Genomic DNA, 20,928 nt, shown 5'->3' with positions numbered 1-20,928 from the left:
CATACTCTGTATCATCATATACACACTGTAGTTTCATTTGACAAACACTACAGTATCATTTTAACTACACAGTTTCATTAACATTATACCCAACAACATGGCACCACCTACTCAGTTTCATTCTATACACCATGCAGTTTTATTACACAAACACTATAGTATCATTTTAACTACACTACAGTTTTACTTGAAATTATACCTAACAATATTTGACACTACATACTCTGTATTATTATATACACCCTGCAGTTTCATTTGATAAATATTCCAATATCATTTTAATTACTCCGCAATTTCATTTAACATTATACCCAACAACATGTGACACTGTATACTAAGTTTCAATATATATACCGTGCAATTTCGTTTGACAAACATTACAGTTTCATTTAACATTATACCCAACATGTGACACACCTATTTAGTTTTATTCTATACACCTTGTAGTTTCATTAAATAGAGACTATAGTATCATTTTAACTATAATACAATTTCATTTGAAATTATACACATAATATTTGTTCAGGTATTACAATCATCTTATATGTGTTGGAATGTTACCTCACAGCATTTTTTGTTTGAAATCATGACTGTATTTTATTTATTTATTTTTTATTTTTTGAAGGGAAATCATGACTGTATTTATTTTCAAATGGTTGTAAAACTTAAGATGAATTTAAGCTTAAGCATAACAGATATTGTAAGTTTTAAGTTTTTTGCATGCTATATAACAATGTTATCACCTTTTATTAAGTTTTTTGACTAGCTGCAATGGTGTTGGAATGAAAAGAACTGGTGCGGTGAAACTCATAGCTTGTTGTTGCGGTGAAACTCCTAGACGGTAAGACATGGTGTTGTAAAAAAATAATGAAGTTAAAACTGTGCTTTTCCCTTTTATATTACCAAAAAAAACACGTCACAAACATGCCATTAGACTGATAAAACGATCATCGTCTTATCTTATTTAATAAACTAAAGACATTTAAAAACATGATTCACACTACTCTATAGACCTAGTCCACGGTATAACAATTGTTATAACCGTGTGCCAACAAACGTTACCTATAATTTCATAGGAGGGTTAAAACCTACTCAAACTGTTTCATCACATCCATGAAATAATAAATAACGAAAACAAATTGGGCTTAGAAAAAGAAATTCATACAAAATTCTCAAGCTATTCTGACGAACCCTAGGCCCTAACCAGCCTAAAATCAAAATTCGATTCCCTTCCCTGTGACGCGTCCCTCAATTGGTGGGACGGGACCTTTTACGGCTAAAACACTTCACTTTGCTCAAATAATTTAGGGTTTCTAAGCAAGGAGATCGGAGGAGAGAAAAATGTCGGATCAGAGGTTGACGCGTATTGCAATCGTCAGCTCCGACAAGTGCAAGCCCAAGAAGTGCCGTCAGGAATGCAAGAAGAGCTGCCCCGTTGTAAAAACCGGTAATTCACTATATTCATGTGTCTCAAATATATTTTATGATAATCTGTTCGTTTAAAAAAAAAAATTATCTGCAGATTTTGATTCGTTATATTTACAGTTGTGAACTCCTTTTCCTTCTAAGAGATGCATCCGCGGATAGTAATTCAGATGAATCTTGATAAGATTATTGACTAGAGTGTAATTGGAGGTCTTGTTTTAACGATTGGGTGATAAAGTTCATATTTTTATTGTGTTTTCATCTCTTACTATTTTTCCCTTTGTTGTGCATCATGTAACTATGCCGCATGTATCACAAATATTGTGAATTTTTGTTAATATTATTGATTAGGTTGTAATTGAAGGTTTGATTTAAACAGTTCAGTGATGAAGTTTGAATTTGTATTGCTCTTTTCTCTGTTATCTATTTTCCATTGTTAATGCCTCATAGTATGAGTTTGTGACATCTAGCAACATCTGATGAGTTGTTACACTGGCAATATATTCCACTATCTTTTTTAGTTTTTACTAAAGAGCGTCAGCCCCTTTGAGGTCACTTTTTGTATATTATCTGTTCTTGGAAGAATGGTCTTTCTATTCTTTTTCTTTCATTCAGGTCCAAATTAATTTGATTAAATTGGTTATGCATGCAAAAACATAGTCACAAAGAACCTAGACAAATGGGGTTGGAAAGTGTTTAAGATTACACACCTTTTTCAGGAGTTTCTATCAGTTTCCAGTGAAGCTTTAGTTGCTTGCATTGATTTTGAAGTAAAAAATTGTCATTGCATGCAATTTACCTTCTCAAAATCCACTTTTCTAGTTATGTTATGTTTTTAAAGGGATGCTGAATCTTATATTCTACTGTCTGATATTTCATATGTGATGGTTCTGTGATTTTTATTTTTATTTTTATTTTATTTTTAATTAAGAAACTTGATATACCACAATATCCATAGGCCTTTACTGGACTAGGACTAACCAATTCTTACAAGCAATGCTTTGTTATTGTAGGCAAACTTTGTATTGAGGTTGCTCCTGCATCCAAGATTGCTTTCATCTCAGAGGAGTTGTGCATTGGATGCGGTATTTGTGTTAAGGTTTGTAGACTCCAAACATTCATAAGAGTATTTTTTATCCTCCTATGGACTTTTAATGCAATTATCTGATATTCCGATTACTTTTATCCTTAAAAAAAAAACAGAAATGCCCATTTGAAGCAATTCAGATTATAAATCTGCCAAAGGACTTGAACAAGGATACTACCCATCGTTATGGTCCTAATACGTTCAAATTGCACAGGTTAGTTGTTAAACTTCTAGTTCGTCAAGCAATTACCACTAATTCTCTGCTTAAACTAATTGGAAATATTTATCACAGATTGCCAGTTCCAAGACCCGGACAAGTTCTTGGCTTGGTTGGAACAAATGGTATTGGCAAATCAACTGCGCTTAAAGTTTTGGCTGGGAAACTAAAACCGAATTTAGGGCGCTTCAATGTAATACATTTGGATCTCGTCATTTTGCGTAACATTTGTTTAAGGTATATAGAAGGCTTACTATTCTGTGTTTATTTCTTGCAGAACCCTCCAGATTGGCAGGAGATATTGACTTACTTCCGAGGTTCTGAATTACAGAATTACTTCACTCGTATTTTGGAAGACAATCTAAAGGTGAGTTCTGTTTGTGGTGCTTTTATGATGTGCTTAATTGACTGCATTCTTGATGATTTATGATGATACCAATCTTGATGGTTCACAAACATTTGCAGTATATACTTTGTCTTTTCTGCGCATATGTAAAGGATATACATTTTTTAAAGAATTTGAAGTTTTATGTTTACTTTTAGTGGCAATCTGACAAAAGCAATGTTTAGTATGAAAACTTTTACTTGCCTTATTTACAGTCCTTTACTTATGATGCATTTTTTTTTCTTTAATAGGCTATTATCAAACCTCAATATGTTGACCATATTCCAAAAGCTGTCCAAGGAAATGTGGGTCAAGTCCTTGATCAAAAGGATGAGAGAGATGTCAAAGCAGAACTTTGTCTCGATCTTGAATTGAATAAGGTTTTGGACCGTAATGTAGGAGATTTGTCTGGTGGAGAGCTTCAACGATTCGCTATTGCTGTTGTTGCTATACAAAATGCAGAAATTTACATGTTTGATGAACCATCAAGCTACCTTGATGTGAAGCAGAGACTCAAAGCTGCTCAAGTTGTCAGATCTTTGCTCCGACCCAACAGGTTCTACTCTGTCCTTTCTTCCTTTTCCTGTCAAGTATTCAAGCACTCCATTTACATATATTTGAGTTTTTGAATTTCATCAAAATTGTTTTTAATACTGCCACAGCTATGTAATTGTCGTGGAGCATGATTTGAGTGTTCTTGATTATCTGTCGGATTTCATCTGCTGCCTATATGGGAAGCCTGGGGCATATGGTGTTGTAACCCTTCCATTCTCTGTTAGAGAAGGAATTAACATATTCTTGGCAGGGTTTGTGCCAACAGAAAATCTTCGATTCCGTGACGAATCTCTTACTTTTAAGGTATTGTTTCTTTTGCTAATTAATTAATTCATTCTTGCCAGCAACATCATCTAATTCTTCTTTCATTTGCCCCCAGGTCGCTGAGACCCCACAGGAGAGTGCAGAGGAAATTGAAACATATGCACGGTATAAATACCCTACCATGACAAAGACACAGGGTAATTTCAAACTGAAGGTTGTTGAAGGTGAATTTACCGACTCTCAGATCATTGTAATGCTTGGTGAGAATGGAACTGGGAAGACAACATTTATCCGCATGCTGGTATGTTTCTTTGGGATTTCTCCGAATTCTAAATTGCTAAAACCCTGTATAGAATTTTCCAACTTTGTGAGTTCCCCTTCTTTAAACTCTTCTTGAAACAACAGGCTGGGTTGCTGAAGCCTGACAGTGTTGAAAGCTCTGATGCGGAGATTCCTGAGTTTAATGTCTCCTACAAGCCACAAAAAATTAGCCCCAAATCTCAATCTACTGTGAGACATTTGCTACATCAGAAAATACGTGATTCTTATACCCATCCTCAGTTTAACTCAGATGTTATGAAGCCTCTGCAAATCGAGCAATTGATGGATCAAGAAGTCGTGAACTTATCTGGTGGAGAGTTGCAAAGAGTTGCCTTGGTTTTGTGTCTTGGGAAGGTAAATCCTCTCTAGTCTACTACGGGTGGTATACTTGATTACTTGTCATATTCAGTTTATGCAATTTATTGGGTTTTCGATCTCATTTGTGAGCTGAACTCTCTGCAGCCTGCCGATATCTATTTAATTGATGAACCGAGCGCATATCTAGATTCTGAGCAGCGTATCGTCGCTTCGAAAGTTATAAAGAGGTTTATTCTTCATGCAAAGAAGACCGCGTTTGTGGTGGAACATGACTTCATAATGGCAACCTACTTGGCCGATAGAGTCATCGTGTATGAAGGGATGCCATCGGTGGATTGTATAGCAAATTCACCACAGTCATTGTTGACCGGAATGAACCTATTCTTATCTGTAAGCCTTTCCCTATTTATATCTCGGTTTTTGTTTGGTTTCCTTCCTTCCTAACCCATACGAAAACAAATAACTCTCTGGGGGGGAGTTGACCTTTCTTGGATCTATTTCTTATGATTATGATTCTTGTACATTGCTCGATTTTCACAGCACCTGGATATTACGTTTAGACGGGATCCAACTAATTATCGCCCAAGAATCAACAAACTGGAGTCAACCAAGGACAGGGAGCAAAAGGCAGCAGGATCATACTATTACCTGGATGATTAAATGTAACTTTTAACACATGCCTCTTTTTACTGGCACCTTTGTTGAAGATGAAATGGTCTTTTGTGTCCTCTGATTGTTATAGGTTTAAAGTTTTATTTAGTTTAGTACAATCACCGGGGGCCCTTATGCGAAGAGAAGAGTAACGATTCAAAATCGCCTTTTCTGGGCCATTTTGTGCAAGTAATTTTGGGTAAGTTCTGCTTGTATTATTTTTACCTGACACAAAGAATGCCTTACACATACACAGTGTTGGTTAGCAAATTTTTGTTTGTTTTTATTTTTTATTTTTAGAATATATTGGATGGATGGTTTTCTTTATCCCCTAAAATATGCAATCAAATACGTCTCTGTATGATTTTGCCATTTCGTGAACAAGCTGTTGGAGACATTTTTGTTCATGAGTTATGACTATTTTACCAAGTCTGACGGCGGTTTGATCTCAACAACAATAAGTCAATAATGTATATTTGGTATATAAATAATATATTTTTAGTATTTTAAAAATGTATAGCATGGTTCACATAATAATTTGCTGCAATAAATGGAACCAGGATCGGTGCAAGTTCAAATGGTTTTAAAATTTTAATTTATCATGGTCCAAAATGATGTCGTTGAATTTTTGAGCTAGAATAATATTCCCTGGTTAAAATAATGTACATTATATGTTAGAATAAAATATATTATATTTAGAATAATGTACATTATGTGTTAGAATAATGTATATTATGAGTTAGAATAATGTACATTATGTGTTAGAATAATGTATATTATGAGCTAGAATAATGAAACTTCTAAGGTAAGATAACATATATTATTTATTAGAATAATGTACATTATGTGTTAGAATAATGTATATTATGAATTAGAATAATGAAACTTCTAAGGTAAGATAATGTATACGGAGTATTATTTATTAGAATAATGTACATTATGAGTTATAAAAATATATATTTAGCGATCGCTTATTAAAAAATTGCATGAAACGATGTCATTTTCTAACCGTGATTTACACAACCGCAAATTATGCTGTGCAACCGAATGCACCATGCGCATGGTGCATACAATGCAAAATGACGTCGTTTTGGTTAAAAAACGCGCGTCCCACTTAAAAAAAAATCAGATTCAATTCTCGGCAATAGCAATTTTTATATATCCATAAATTCATAACTATATATCCATAAATTCAAAACTATATATCCACAAATTCATAACTATATAGTATGTATCCACAGTGAATGAATGAAGTAAAAATCCACAATGAATAACCTAAATATCCACAATGATTGAACTAAATATGCACAATGAATGAACTAAATATCCAGAAATTCATAACTATATATCCACAGTGAATGAATGAAGTAAATATCTACAATGAATGAACTAAATATCCACAATGAATGAACTAAATATCCATAAATTCATAACTATATATCCAGAAATTCATAACTATATATCCACAATAATGCTATTGCCAAGAATCGAACTTGATTTTTTTTTTTTTAAATGGGACACGCGTTTTTAGTCAAAACGACGTCGTTTTGCATCGTATGCCCCATGCACATGGTGCATTCAGTTGCACAGCATAACTATTGCCACTCTTGGACAATAATTCTGGGAGGTTAAGATTAGTTTAACTAATCTAGAAAATCTAATGTATCAAAAACAAAATCTATAGAGATCAGAGGGCGAACACAAACGAAAAAAAAAAAAAAAAAACTAAAATCTGTACAGCTAGTCAGCTACTGATATTAGCAATTTAGCATAAAGAAATATACAGGAGCACAACGTCATGATTATATCCCGAAGCTCTCAGATCTCTGTTAGTTTCAGTTAGCAGAGCAGAGAGAGTTGAGAACTGCCACTGCCCTCATTTCAGGCACACTCCCACAGCTATCCCATCGACATTTGAGGTATTTTCTTCGTCGTTTTCCTTAACTTCTATTATTTTGTTGAATATAGGTAGTGCTTGTTGAGTTTGGATAGGGTTATTAGCTAGGGTTGATTGTTGAATGATTGAAAATCCCTATATTTGCAACTTTAAATTCCTGGAAAATTTCACAAGTATTTGCTGCTTAGCAGAGCAGGAGGCTCCATTAATCTAGGATTTGAATTGTGTTTGGGTGGTTCACATTTGAATTGTGTCAATTGTAATTCTAATCTTCTAAACAATCAAGTTTGGAAGATATATGACCCGTTTGGTAAAATAGTTAGTCTATAGGCCAATTTTGATTTATTTGACAATTATTAACTTTTTGATTTGGTTAAAAAATCAATATTTAGTTTTTTGTAACTCTAAAATGCTAAAATTCAAAAAGCTGCTCAAAGCAACTTTTTCAATTAGCTTTTTGAGAAAGGAAATTATACCAAACCTATCAACTACCAGCTAATTTATCAAACACCTTACTACAATCAGCTAATGTTATCAACTAGTTATACCCTCTAATTAACCCAATCAGCTAATAGCTAACAGCCATTACCAAACAGTGCATGAATTTTTCACACATTAACCCAGTTTTGATCCACCCTATGCAATCTGTAGTTAACTTGAGTGGATTGAAAACCATTTGCTTTGGTAGCGGATTTTAAGAAGTTAGATTTGCATCCAATCTACTAGTGGTGGATTTCCGCTAAGTGGATCCACATTCCATCCACTTTAGATGCGGATTGGATGGGAGCGGATTTGGAGATCCTTGCTCACCTATTGCATTGTAACATTTCCCTTGAAAATAAATAACAATAAAATATTATTTAGCTGTTCTTGTTTACTTTTGAGAAATTATGGTCCAATTTCAATTTATCAGTTTTAAATTGAGAAGAATTAAGAAAATGGCAATAGAAGAATACCCAAATTTACTCAGATTCTAATGTTTTATAAATGTATTTGATAATTTACTTACATTTTGTGTGTGTGTGTGGCATTAACTCAGATATTATGGCAGAAGATATGATAATAGCACTTTACTGGGGAGGGGATATAATTCATGGTGACCAGCGGGGTGTACGTTATTCAACGAATGTGGTAGATTGGCTTATAGTCGACCAAGATATTGGTTACAATGGTTTGCTTTCCAAGGTTCAAAAGGTGATGGCAACCGACCCTAGTCAAACAAGATTGAAGTTGAAGTGTAGATACCCCATTGTTGCTGACAGCTCTGAGTATGTGGTGCTCGAATTCAATAGCCAGAGAAGGTGGGAAAGAATACTTCAAACATTCAGTGCACTTCAAGGAAGAACGGGGTTGATTGAGATTTTTGTGGAAATCGAGTATACCACCTCCTGCAACTAGCTAGTAATCGGCATTTGGCAGAAGGGACAATGAGTAGGGTGTAGCTGAGACCTCCTGTAAAGAGCACTCCAGTTCCAACTGTGGGATGAGAAGGTAACATTCATGGCACTTCCTCACCTGCTGTATGGTGTCTGGCATTCTAGTCTACTGCACCAAAGTCTACCACTAACTCAGATCTCCACCATGAATAGAGTGGGATGTTTTTGCTGACCATTCTGCGTCGTGGTTATTGTGATTTCTGTGGTTTGTTTTGAGTTTGGTACTTTCTTGTTTCTAGTCATGTAATGTTGTTTGTTTGATTCAGCCTAATATGTTGTGCTGGAGACTAATCCTCGTTTGCACTGGGCTGGTCCAATTAAGGTGTAAAGTGCTGATTAGATTGGTTTTTTCAGACGAGAGGGGGTTTCAACTCCCGACTGTTTTTAAAGGATGAGAGTGCACGACCACTCACGCTAACCAAGCTGGTCATGTGATGGAAAAAATTAATTTGGGGTGTGAATGAATTAGCCCAAGATAACAATAAAAATGGATAAATGATTAATATAAATTGAATGCTTGAAATAGGATAAAGAACTTGTCATATTTGATCAAGATTACTTTGAGATTACAAGATTGAAGTGTAAGAATGAGGCCTAAGGTGTCCCCACAAGACAAAAATATGTCTATTTATACAATAAGTCCAATGACTCTTTTCGTAATGTCCCGAGCTATTCGGACGCTCCCTACAGGCAAATTGAATCCAACACTTTCCTGGGATTAATTTAATATGCTGCCAAGAATTAGGTTCATTCCCTCTTGGGATTGATTTAATCTGCTATCCTGAAACAGATTGAACAAAACTGAGACTAGCAGGATTGGATCCATGAACAACCCTTAGTTAGTCTCTTCTATCCCAATCCTACATCAATAAGACTATAAGCAGCAGGCTTTGCTAACTTTTTACTCTGAACCATATCTCTCAATTCCACAGCTTCTTTCCAGCTCCCAGTAGCAACATACATATTTGATAAGGAGACATAGTAACCCACATTCTCAGGTTTTAAAGAAAAGAGTATATTTGCCACCTTTTTCCCCAGCTCGAGATTGCCATGATAGTTGCACGCACTTAGCAGAGCCCCCCAGATGCCTGATTCGGGTTGGCTTAGCATGTCCTCGACAAAATTATAAGCCTCCTGCAGCCTTCCTGATCGGCCTAGCATATCGACTATGCAGACGTGATGATCAGTGGTAGGCTGCACACCGAAACTAGTTAACATATGGTCGTAATACCAGCAGCCTTGATCAACAAGGCCTGAATGACTGCAAGCTGTTAACAGGTTAACGAATGTGGCTTTCGTTGGGCTCATTCCAGACTCGATGAGTTCAGTGAATACTTCAATTGCTTTCTGACCATTGCTGTGTAACCCATAAGCAGCAATCACAGAATTCCAAGCTGCAATAGATTTCTCAGGTGATTTCTGGAAAACTTGAAGAGCAATGTCTAGCCTGCCACAGCTGCTATACATATCAACAAGAGCAGAAGAGATGACAGAATTTTTAAAGTATCCGGACCTGAGGACATGCCCATGGATCTGCTTTCCATGCCGGATTATTCCAAGTTGCGTGCAAAGTGAGAGAATGGTAGCAAGACTGATCTCGTCTGGTTCAAATTCGAAAGTATGGAATAGTGCTAGTGCTTCTTTGGCTTTGTTATTCTGAGCTAAAGCAGATATCATGCAATTCCACGTGCACAAATTACGATCATGGCAAAGGTTAAAAACCAAGCTTGCACTCGTAGTGTCAGCCAATCTTGCATACATAGTAATTAAGACATTTTGCACACGGATATCTTTACCTGATGAGGTCTTAAGAGCTAGACCATGAATCAATTTTCCCTCATTTACCAATTGAAGGTATCCACAAGCTGATATGGCATTGACTAGAGTAATTGAATCATGGTTGACACGCGATATTTGCCTCATCAAGTTGAATGCCTCTAAAGCCATCCCAAAGTGGTTGTTCTGTGTGCATCCAGAAATCACAGCATTCCAACTATCAACATCAGCAGTAAATGAAATTTCCTCCAGTGATTTGAAAGAAGCTACTAAATCTCCACAATGAATATACATGTACATCAAAGAATTTACTGCAAGAATGTTACTTTCATATCCCAATTTTACATGCCAGCAATGTATTGATTTCCCGAATTGAAGAAACTGAGGGGAGTCACAAGAAGAGAGAATCCCAAGAAGAGTCGGTAAGCTACAGCTTAAATGCTGGTCTTGAAGGTTCTTAAATAAAGCCTGAGCTTCTCTATTGCACCCGTTTTGGGAATACCCAGAGATCATAGTATTCCAAGTGACTAAATCCTTAACTGGCATAGTTCTGAGTAAGTGCTCAGCTTTCTTGGCATTGTTTCCACTTAAATACATGTTTAGAAGAGAGTTCATCACGGATAAACTAGATTCCATCCCTCTTCTAATGATGTAACCATGAACTGCTTTTCCTTCTCTTAGTAACATGAAGTCCGAAGCCATTGAAATAATGGAGACCAGAGTTGTTGCTTCAGGCTTCATAGATCCTATGAACTGCATTATATGCAGAAGATTAAATGATTCAATAACCTCGTCATTCAAAGCCAGCCCATTAATCATTGAATTCCATGTAATCACGTCCTTACACTCCATCTCCTTGAAGACATATTTTGCAGCATCGACTTCTCCATATTGAGAATAGAATGAAATGAGAGAGTTAGCCACAGAAATATGGCCTCTCTCTGCATAGCCAAGCTTAATAACCAATCCATGAATTGCTAGGCCACTTGTGAGCTCCTCTAAACAAGCAGATGCTGCAATAGCACACGAAAGGCTCACACTATCTACTTGTTCTGAAATAGAAACCATCTGCTTGAAATACAACAAGGACTTCATAGGGTGACCATTATATAAACACCCACTAATGATCGAGTTCCAAGAAACCGTATCTTTAAACTCCATTTCTCTGAAAACATTCTCTGATGAGCACAAATCATTACATTTTGCATAGACGTCAAGAAGAGCATTGCTCAAAAAGGAATCTGAAAGTGTTCCTGCTTTCACACACAAAGCGTGAACTCCCATACCTGCTCTCAAATCTTTCATATTGCACAAGGCTGAAAGAAGAATAACAAGACTGGTAGAATCAAACTCATTCCCTACTTGAACCATTTCAAGAAAGAAATTCACTACGGCCTCAAATAGATTATTCTCAATGCAAGCAGTCATGATAGCATTCCAAACAATCACATCCTTATCAAGAACTTCACTAAACAGAGCCATTGAGGAGCTAAAACTCCCACCCCTTGAGTATATCATAAGCAGAGAAGTAACCGTGGGTAGATGGCCAAGAGCACCAAGTTTGATCACCAAGGCATGTGCTATTTTGGCATTGATAAAACTTGGCTTCTCTCTAACAAGCCTAATGAGTTCAAGCACATGACTTATGTTGGAAACTTGGGGATACTGAGCAACCCTTTGTGACATTTTGTCAAATGCTTGGCAGGCAGAGGCATGCAGAAGTACAGGTGACGAACAACGGAAAATGGTAGGAAGAGGGTTGATGGATAAAAGGGCATTTGTCAAAATGGATTTTTGGGAAAAATAACAAGAATTGTGTTGAAAGGGAGAGAGAAATCGAGAGATTTTTCTTGGTGGTGCAATTCTTGCAAGGGAAAAAATAGATGCCACTTTGAAGAGCTTTCTCATAAGAGTAAATTTATAGATTGCCCATTTGATGAACACGATGAAGCCACTGAGACTCTGAGAGCTCAGAGCCGGAAGCAAGATACAATACAATATGTCCAATTTTACCCGGGTGTTTGCAATATTTGAACTGACCTTTATGCCTTTATTATAATCTTTATTTATAAAATTGACATCTCTTATTTTCACAACTAGTATTTGCACTCGTGCGATGCACGGAATGAATATGTTGTAATATATTAAGAATATATGAATCGATATATAATTATTTAAATTAGTACATCAAATATTATATAGTGCAATTAAATATATGGTTTGGATCGTTTATATATTTTGATGTTATCATTGCTTAAATTTGTGCAAATAATTGCTCAAATTAATAGCTAATGTCTAGATGTACGCATACGGTGCTATAACTTTGAAGATTTTATTTATCATTATTTTGTATTTTCATAAATTAGGCAAATGTGCTCGTTATCTAACAACTCAGTTATAGAAATGAATTGGTATCCTTATTCATTTGTATCGAAGATATATTTTTTTGTCTAGATCTATACCAATTTTTTTCATTTAAAAAAAAAAGTTAATATCATCGATTATATTTACACATTATTGAAACCTCTTTGTAGACGACATTGGTAGTGACAACACAAGCTTGTTTATCTTCGTCTAGAGCTAACACCTTCAATTCATCAGGACGGGTTACTTGGGTTAAAATATATATAATGGTAGAATATTATATAACTATATGTTCATAATTATGTTCACAGCACTATGTTCATAATTATAGAACTATATGTTCATAATTTTTGAACTATATATTCATAATTATGAACAATTTTTTAACTGTGTTTATCTTGCAAGGTGGACACAGATCCACAGCATAATTTGTCAGGTCCAATAGTACTAAAAAAAAAAAAAAAAAAAAAAAAAACCTTTGGGCTTCTCAATTCTTGCCCACATTGATGGAAAAGCAATTATATGTTTGTAAATACCCCTCTCATATAGAGGAGTTTAAGAGCCCCTCTTTTCAAACATTTTCAATGTGGGATCGAAATGATCCCACATCATTTACAAAGGGGAGCCACCTTTATCTTCTTCCTATTTTTTATTGATTTTAATTTTATTTTGTATATAGTTTTGTTTGAATTATTATTATTATTATTATTATTATTATTATTATTATTATTATTATTATTATTATTATTATTGTTGTTGTTGTTGTTGTTGTTGTTGTTGTTGTTGTTGTTGTTATTTTAATTTTAATTTTAATTTTATTTTATTATTATTACATTATTACATAAAATTTTTATTATACTTGTGAACAATAATATTATCAATTATTATAAAATACAATACCATACATAATATTACCAATTAATAGATTTTATTTAATTTTCATTAAACATTTACTTACCAAATAAGCTTTACTACAAAAGTTTGGGTGGAAAAATGAAATAAGATGATTTTGTTTTGTTTTGTTTTGTTTTTTTGAAAAGGGATGATTTTGTTTTTATTTTATAATATATATATATATATATATATATATATATATATATATATATATATATATATATATATATATATATATATATATATAAAATAGATTAATTATTACCCTAATACTTAATTTATAATTCTGACTTTAAAATTCTCATTATTATTATTAACATTAACATTTGATTAGTTTTATAAAAAAAATGTAAATTTTAAATTTTGTATGAATAAATTTAAACTCGAGAAAATTTCAATTTTGGTCCACTGACTATTGGGGTTGTGTTAATTGCAACACTTGACTTTCAAAAATGTTTATTTAGTACCTTGACTATGCAATTTCTATCAATTTTGGTCACGTCGGCCAAATTGCCGGCCAAATCTCATCGGAAAAATTTAATAGGTCAATTTATGAGGGTATTTTAGTAATTTTACTCCTCTTTTTTCTTCTCCAATAATATTTCCATTTTCCGGCGATTTCTGATCATCACTAGTTTCAGCTTCATTCCTTCCGGCGAATCTTGAAACATCGCAATCCGTCGAAAAGATACCCGAAGAGAAAAACTGTTTGTCTCCACCTAGAACCGGCATCGCCACTCCCATCTTCACCCTGCTCTCGTACTACCTCCCATAAGTCTGTCCCAGAACCCCGTTAACTTCCCCGCTCAGCGACTCGAACTTGAAGCTCAGATCCAAATGCGCGAAGCAGTCTTCTCCGGTGATCCCGTAATTATGGACCCGCGAATCCCACGGCGTTGGCGTCGCACTCTGGCTTTGATCTGGAAGTTCCCCTCCACTGCAATCACCACGGCGTTGGCGTCGCCGGTTCTGGTGATGGACACTCCAGGAGCTCCGGCGGGTTCCCACTTGGCGCCTTCGCCGTCGGCGAGGAAGACTGGGTAGCCGTCGAAGGCCAGGTCGAGGCGGTCGTCTGCGTCGTTCCAGGTGGGGGTGTTCTTGGCGCCGATGAAGAGCTGGTGGTGGTCGAAGATGGTCTCAAGAAGGTCAGAAGAACAACTACTATACGCTGACTCGATGCGGAGGAGTTGCAGCAAATCGGCGAATATCCGTAGTGGTTGTTTTATCCCAGTGTATGATTTGGTGAGGAACATTGATTTTGTAATGGTTGTTTTATGGGATGATTCTACTGACATCCATGACTGCATGATGGAGGCGGATTAGAGAATGGAACTGTTGGCCTGCATTGTGTTATTGGAAGACGATTTGGTGCATTTTTCCAGTCATTTTGGTTTGGGAGTTCTCTGTCCATATCTTGCTTTGCTAGTGATCATATGCTCTCTGCCATTCAAGAGTTGTTCTCAGTGGGTTCCATTCCTTCGGAGAGGAGGAGGTCGACAAGGAAGGCGGTGGCGGCGGAGATGCGGCGACCAATCGTCCAGAGAAGACGATCGGATTAATTAACTGTGGTAGAAAGACGAAATTACCCTTGAAATTAAAGATTAATTGGCTAATTAAATTTTTCCGATGAGATTTCGCCGGCAATTTGGCCGGAGTGACCAAAATTGATAGAAATTGCATAGTCAAGGTACTAAATAAACATTTTTGAAAGTCAAGTGTTGCAATTAACACAACCCCAATAGTCAGTGGACCAAAATTGAAATTTTCTCATTTAAACTCTAATTCGACGCATTTTCTTATATGATTTTATAATTCATTGTATATACACATAATATTTATTAATATGTATATTGGAAAGTTCTATAATATAATTTCATTAATTATAATTTATATTGATAGATTTGTAATTTAAAAAATTACATTTAAAAATGTAAAAAGTAGCATTTAAATTTTGCATGATTATTATAGTGAATAAGTGTATGTATGTATATTTTAAAAATTAAAAATATTCATGTTTTGTTAATTTAATAATTTCATTTCTTTAATTATATTTCATATTTTATTAATTGTAATTTAATGAAATTGCCACAAATATTTCTATGGAAGAAATCTTATATTTCTCAATTTCATTAATTATATTAATTATAATTACCAAATATTGTGGCAATTACCATAATAATCTCATTAATTATATTAATTATATTAAGTATAATATTTGTTCTAATCTTTTCCAATATATAAATACATTACCATAATAATTACACAAAAGAATGAAAGACAAATTATCAGAATAATTACCTTTAATAAAAATAAGGAAATTATATTCAAAACTCCAATATTTGAATACATTACCATAATAATTACACAAAAGAATAAAAGAAAAATTATCAGAATAATTACCTTTAATAAAAATTAATTATATATTAAGGTAAGTATAATTTATTTCATGCCAATAATATTATACATTAAGTATAAAAATATATATGTATATAAACTACCATAATAATTACACCGAAAAAGGTAACAATATATAATTATTAGGCAATAATATTAATAATTAATTATTAAGGCAAGTATAATTTATTTTGTACTAATAATATTATACATTAAGTATATATATACATACACACACACACACACACACACACACACACACACACACACACACACACACACACACACACACACACACACACACACACACATATATATATATATATATATATATATATATATATATATATATATACTTTTAATTTTATATTGATAACCATAGTCTATGTATATACTTTAAGAAAATATTCATTATTAAAATGGAGATATAATTTAAAGAGTAAATTATTAATTTGATTAACTAATGTAATTGTCTTACTAATTGATTCCATGCTACTATGTATAATTCATACATTTGAAAACTTTTTAAATCTAAATACTTATTAATTGTCTTAATAATTAAGATAATTGTTAGTCAATCAATATTCAATAGTACTAAAAGTATTATTTTGAATTTTTATACATAAGATATAATATTATTAAATAGAAATAATTAAAAATAATGTGTCCATATTACAAAAAATTTTATAATAGTTTTTATTACCTAATAGAATTTGTCAATTATTAAACATTGTTTATGGTAATTATTGTCTGACATTTAATACTAATATTATTAGGTAGAATTTTTTTAATTAAGGTATAATATTATTACTGCCAATTTTCTCTCTAGACTCTAGGATAGCATTTTTGTATGTAATTACATTGCGTGGCGAGTTACCAACAAACTCAACAACCAAGTTAAAAGAGTTTCAAGATTAATTATGATTACTGAATCCTAGTGTCCCGGCACAAAATTTTCAAAAAGGATAATATTATTAAATCAAAATTATTAAAAGTAATGTATTCCCAATATAAAATAAATTATACTTGTCTTAATAATTATTTTTTTAATGCTATTGACTCTATTATATTGTATTAATATAAATTTACAATAATCATTTATTAATATAAATTTACAATTATAAATTTGTATAAGGAAAGCATAGAAATTTTTAGTAAAAAAAAAAAAAAAAATCTCTCCATTTTATTTTTCTCTTTCCTCACCCTCACATTCCCACCCTCTTTAGAAAAAGGCAAAATAAGATGACAAATGGCCTCTATCTACAACGTCTTCACCCCGCAATTCGATTTAGTTTTTGCTTGATTGTTGTTTTGCCCTACGAACCACGTAAACCCTTAACGCTGCTTGTTAAAAAAAACATAGAAACTTGAATGACATGTACAAATCTCGAAGTCAACATACCTACTCTAAGTTTCATAAAATCTTACAAAATTATCAAAATTACCGTAGTTATCATCCCCGATCGCATCTCTACGCTCTCCCATAAAAACTAAACCATTAGGGTTACGTTCTGTTACCAAGCCTCTTCTTCCTCAATTTCTTTTTGTTGAAACCCATTCACAGTAGGCTAGAGTTCCTGCTTTTTAATCAGGTAACCACAACACAAAAAATCACAATAAATTGATGAAAACAACCAATCCAACATGCAGAATGCAACACTTTAATCTCAAGGTATTTAAAAAAAATGTCAAAATCAAATAACATATACCCCAAATATACTTACATTTACACCAGTGACTAAACGTACATTTGGGCACACTGTAACAACATATCCTGATATACAAATCCCTAACAAATTGAAATAAAGATGAAAACGTGAACATAGTTTACACCTATCGGAATCATAATATTACCTTGAAATGAACTATGAGATCTGAGCTCCTAGCTTTGCAGGCTGCATTCAGAAATAACCATATAAAACTTAGAAATCAAATGAAATATGAACAGAGAACAATATAGAGTGCAAATGAAAGTATATTTGTATTTATAGGTGGAAAATACTAATTCAAAAGGAAAGTATAATAATTTGTAATTAAGGTAATAACATTATTATTATTATTATTATTATTATTATTATTATTATTATATTATTATTATTATTATTATTATTATTATTATTATTATTATTATTATTATTATTATTATTATTATTATTATTATTATTATTATTATTATTATTATTATTATTATTATTATTATTATTATTATTATTATTATTATTATTGTTATTACTAGTATTTGCACCCGTGCGATGCACGGAATAGATTTGTTGTAATATATTAATAATATATGAATCGATATATAATTATTTAAATTAGAACATCAAATCTATATATCTATATATATCTATATATATATATATATATATATATATATATATATATATATATATATATATATATATATATATATATATATATATATATATATATATATATATATATATATATATATATATATATATATATATATATATATATATATATATATAAGTAAAATCCTCCAAACCAATTTTCCCCCCAAAACTTAGGGTCATTTATGTAAATTCATATATATTCTGTTTATGGAAATAATAATTATAGATATAAAAAAAATAAATATATTCATTTATATATACGTGTGATATTATACATATATATTAGATGTATATATTGGTATTAATAATATATAAATTAGGTAGTAAAATAATAATTAAATATAGTAAATATTCCGTGTGATATATATATAGACATTATATACATTATACAATTAATATTTAATTTAATCTATATATACTAATAATAATAATAATTTTATTACCTTACTTACTTTACTTTTTATATTTTTTTTAAATAAATTATTATACTTTCCTTTCGAATTACTATTTTCACCTATAAATACAAATTTATAGACTTTGGCATTCATTCATCTTCCCTCACACTATTGGTTGTTCATGATTTTCAATATATTCCTACGTTTTCTTCAATCCTAGCAAAACTCATTCACTTAATCTCTACTTCAGGTAATTGTTTCTACTCTCCAAATTCTTTTGTTTAAATCTAAGTTTGTTGAGATTGATGATGATGATCAATGAATAATATGCTTCGCTTATTATCATTATTCGATTTATTTGATTCACAGGTTTCTTATCAAGGTGGTTAGGATGCTATTAAGGTTGATAGAAAGTTTGCCTTCGAGGGTAAGATTTTATATTCACCAAAATTATTATTTTCCCCGAGTATTGTATGTGTTGATATTATATGATATATGTTATTCATGTGAACACAAGTACATTTATCGATAAATGGTAATATTGTGAGTGGTGATTCTCGAAATATCGAAGTATTGTATTAATACTGGATTATGGACTATAATTATATTTTGGACAAATCATGTGGAGAAAATTGTATTTTTTTTTGAAAAATGTATTTGGAGAAAATTACATATTCTGGAGAAAATTGTATTTTGTGGAGAAAGTATTTATTTGTGGAGAAATAATGAAATTTTGAGAAAATAATATATTGTGTGGTGTCCAAGTAAGAGTGAGTACTGTTTACTTGACTATTTACTACTCATTGGGCTTGGAATCACATGAGAGTGTATCACATAAGTTATGATTCAGTTTCCAAATTGTTTGAGTGGTAGTAGGTAGGAAAACCTAACTAATTTGATCATATATTACCCAGTGGCTTGAAATCTTCTGGGTGTGCATATAGGTTTTAGTCCAGTTTCAAAAAGTGGATTTCAAAAAATTTGGTTACTTCTCCATAAATAACTATTTATTCTCCATACAAGAAAATGTATAACTCCACATGTATTTTAGAAAAGTATGAAATTATATGAGTTTTGAAAATATAAAAAATTCAAACCATTATTTTACGGGGTGAAGTAAAACTTACTTAACTTATGCTAATTTTTGTCTACATTCTGTTTTTGTGTAAAATTATTTATGCAGGTGAACATGGATACGAATTCGGGATGAACAAGTTGAGAAGGAATAAAGTTTAATTATTTGTTATTTTGAGGAAAATATTGTTGTATATTAATTTCAGTTTTAATTACTAAGTTGATTTTGAGATATTATTTTATGTTGTAAATTTAGCATAATTACCATAAATAATGTTTAATAATTGACAAATTCTATTAGATAATAAAAATTAGCATTATAAAATCTTTTGTACTATGGATACATTATTTTTAATTATTTCGATTTAATAATATTATATCTTATTTATAAAAAATCAAAGTAATACTTTTACTACTATTGAATATTGATTGACTAAAAATAATCTTAATTATTATTAAGGCAATTAATAGGTATTTAGCTTTAAAAAGTCTTCAAATATATGAATTATACAATCATAGAATCAATTAGTAGGACAATTATATTAGGTAATCTAATTAATAATTTACTTTTTAAATTATATCTCCTTTTCAATAATGAATATAAGATTTATTCCTTGAAAATATTTATGGCAATTTTATTAAATTATAATTAATAAAATATAAAATATAATTAAGAAAATAAAATTATAAAATTAACAAAACATGAATATTTATAATTTTTAAAAAATATACATACATACACTTTTTTTTTTAGATAAATACATACATACACTTATGCACTATACTAATAATAATACAAAATTTAAATGTTGTTTAAAAAAAAAAAATTCTAAATGTAATTTTTAATTATAAATCGATGAGTGCACATAATAGTGTTTATTTCAGTGTATTTTAGAGAAAAAGGTAACAGACTTTATATACACAAAGAATAGCTAAATGATAGGAAACTAACATAGAATTATTCTAACAATCACAATAATGCTAACCGCTCAATAAAATCTATCGATATATTATAATTAATGAAATTATATTATATAATTTTCCTATATACATATTAATAAATATTATGTGTATATACAATCTATTATACAATCATATAAGGAAATGCATCTTATTAG

The 20,928-nt window shown here is 31.8% G+C and overlaps 2 protein-coding genes and 1 long non-coding RNA gene across 3 annotated transcripts; 2 read left to right on the top strand and 1 right to left on the bottom strand.

The window, feature by feature from the left end:
• Positions 1-1,131: 1,131 nt before the first annotated feature.
• Positions 1,132-5,550, top strand: LOC109177320 (ABC transporter E family member 2). Its single transcript, XM_019326633.1, has 11 exons — positions 1,132-1,447; positions 2,439-2,524; positions 2,629-2,726; positions 2,805-2,922; positions 3,007-3,096; positions 3,366-3,670; positions 3,777-3,972; positions 4,049-4,234; positions 4,339-4,608; positions 4,717-4,962; positions 5,113-5,550. The coding sequence occupies exons 1-11, from the start codon at positions 1,342-1,344 to the stop codon at positions 5,230-5,232; spliced, it is 1,821 nt and encodes a 606-aa protein (XP_019182178.1). The 5' UTR covers positions 1,132-1,341; the 3' UTR covers positions 5,233-5,550.
• Positions 5,551-6,874: 1,324 nt separating this feature from the next.
• LOC109177324 lies at positions 6,875-8,909 on the top strand. The gene is made up of 2 exons (XR_002053567.1): positions 6,875-7,142; positions 8,160-8,909. It is a non-coding gene; the product is annotated as an uncharacterized LOC109177324 (long non-coding RNA).
• A 438-nt stretch (positions 8,910-9,347) lies between these two features.
• On the bottom strand, positions 9,348-12,366 carry LOC109177319 (pentatricopeptide repeat-containing protein At4g19220, mitochondrial). The gene is made up of 2 exons (XM_019326632.1): positions 10,353-12,366; positions 9,348-10,217 (listed from the first exon to the last, which is right to left on the bottom strand). The coding sequence occupies exons 1-2, from the start codon at positions 12,238-12,240 to the stop codon at positions 9,406-9,408; spliced, it is 2,700 nt and encodes an 899-aa protein (XP_019182177.1). The 5' UTR covers positions 12,241-12,366; the 3' UTR covers positions 9,348-9,405.
• Positions 12,367-20,928: the final 8,562 nt, after the last annotated feature.

The sequence above is a fragment of the Ipomoea nil genome, unplaced genomic scaffold (assembly GCF_001879475.1).
Source record: "Ipomoea nil cultivar Tokyo-kokei standard unplaced genomic scaffold, Asagao_1.1 scaffold0804, whole genome shotgun sequence".
Lineage (NCBI taxonomy): Eukaryota > Viridiplantae > Streptophyta > Magnoliopsida > Solanales > Convolvulaceae > Ipomoea > Ipomoea nil.
The sequence above is the reverse complement of the archived record's forward strand: the minus strand, read 5'-3'. Positions and strand labels throughout refer to the sequence as shown.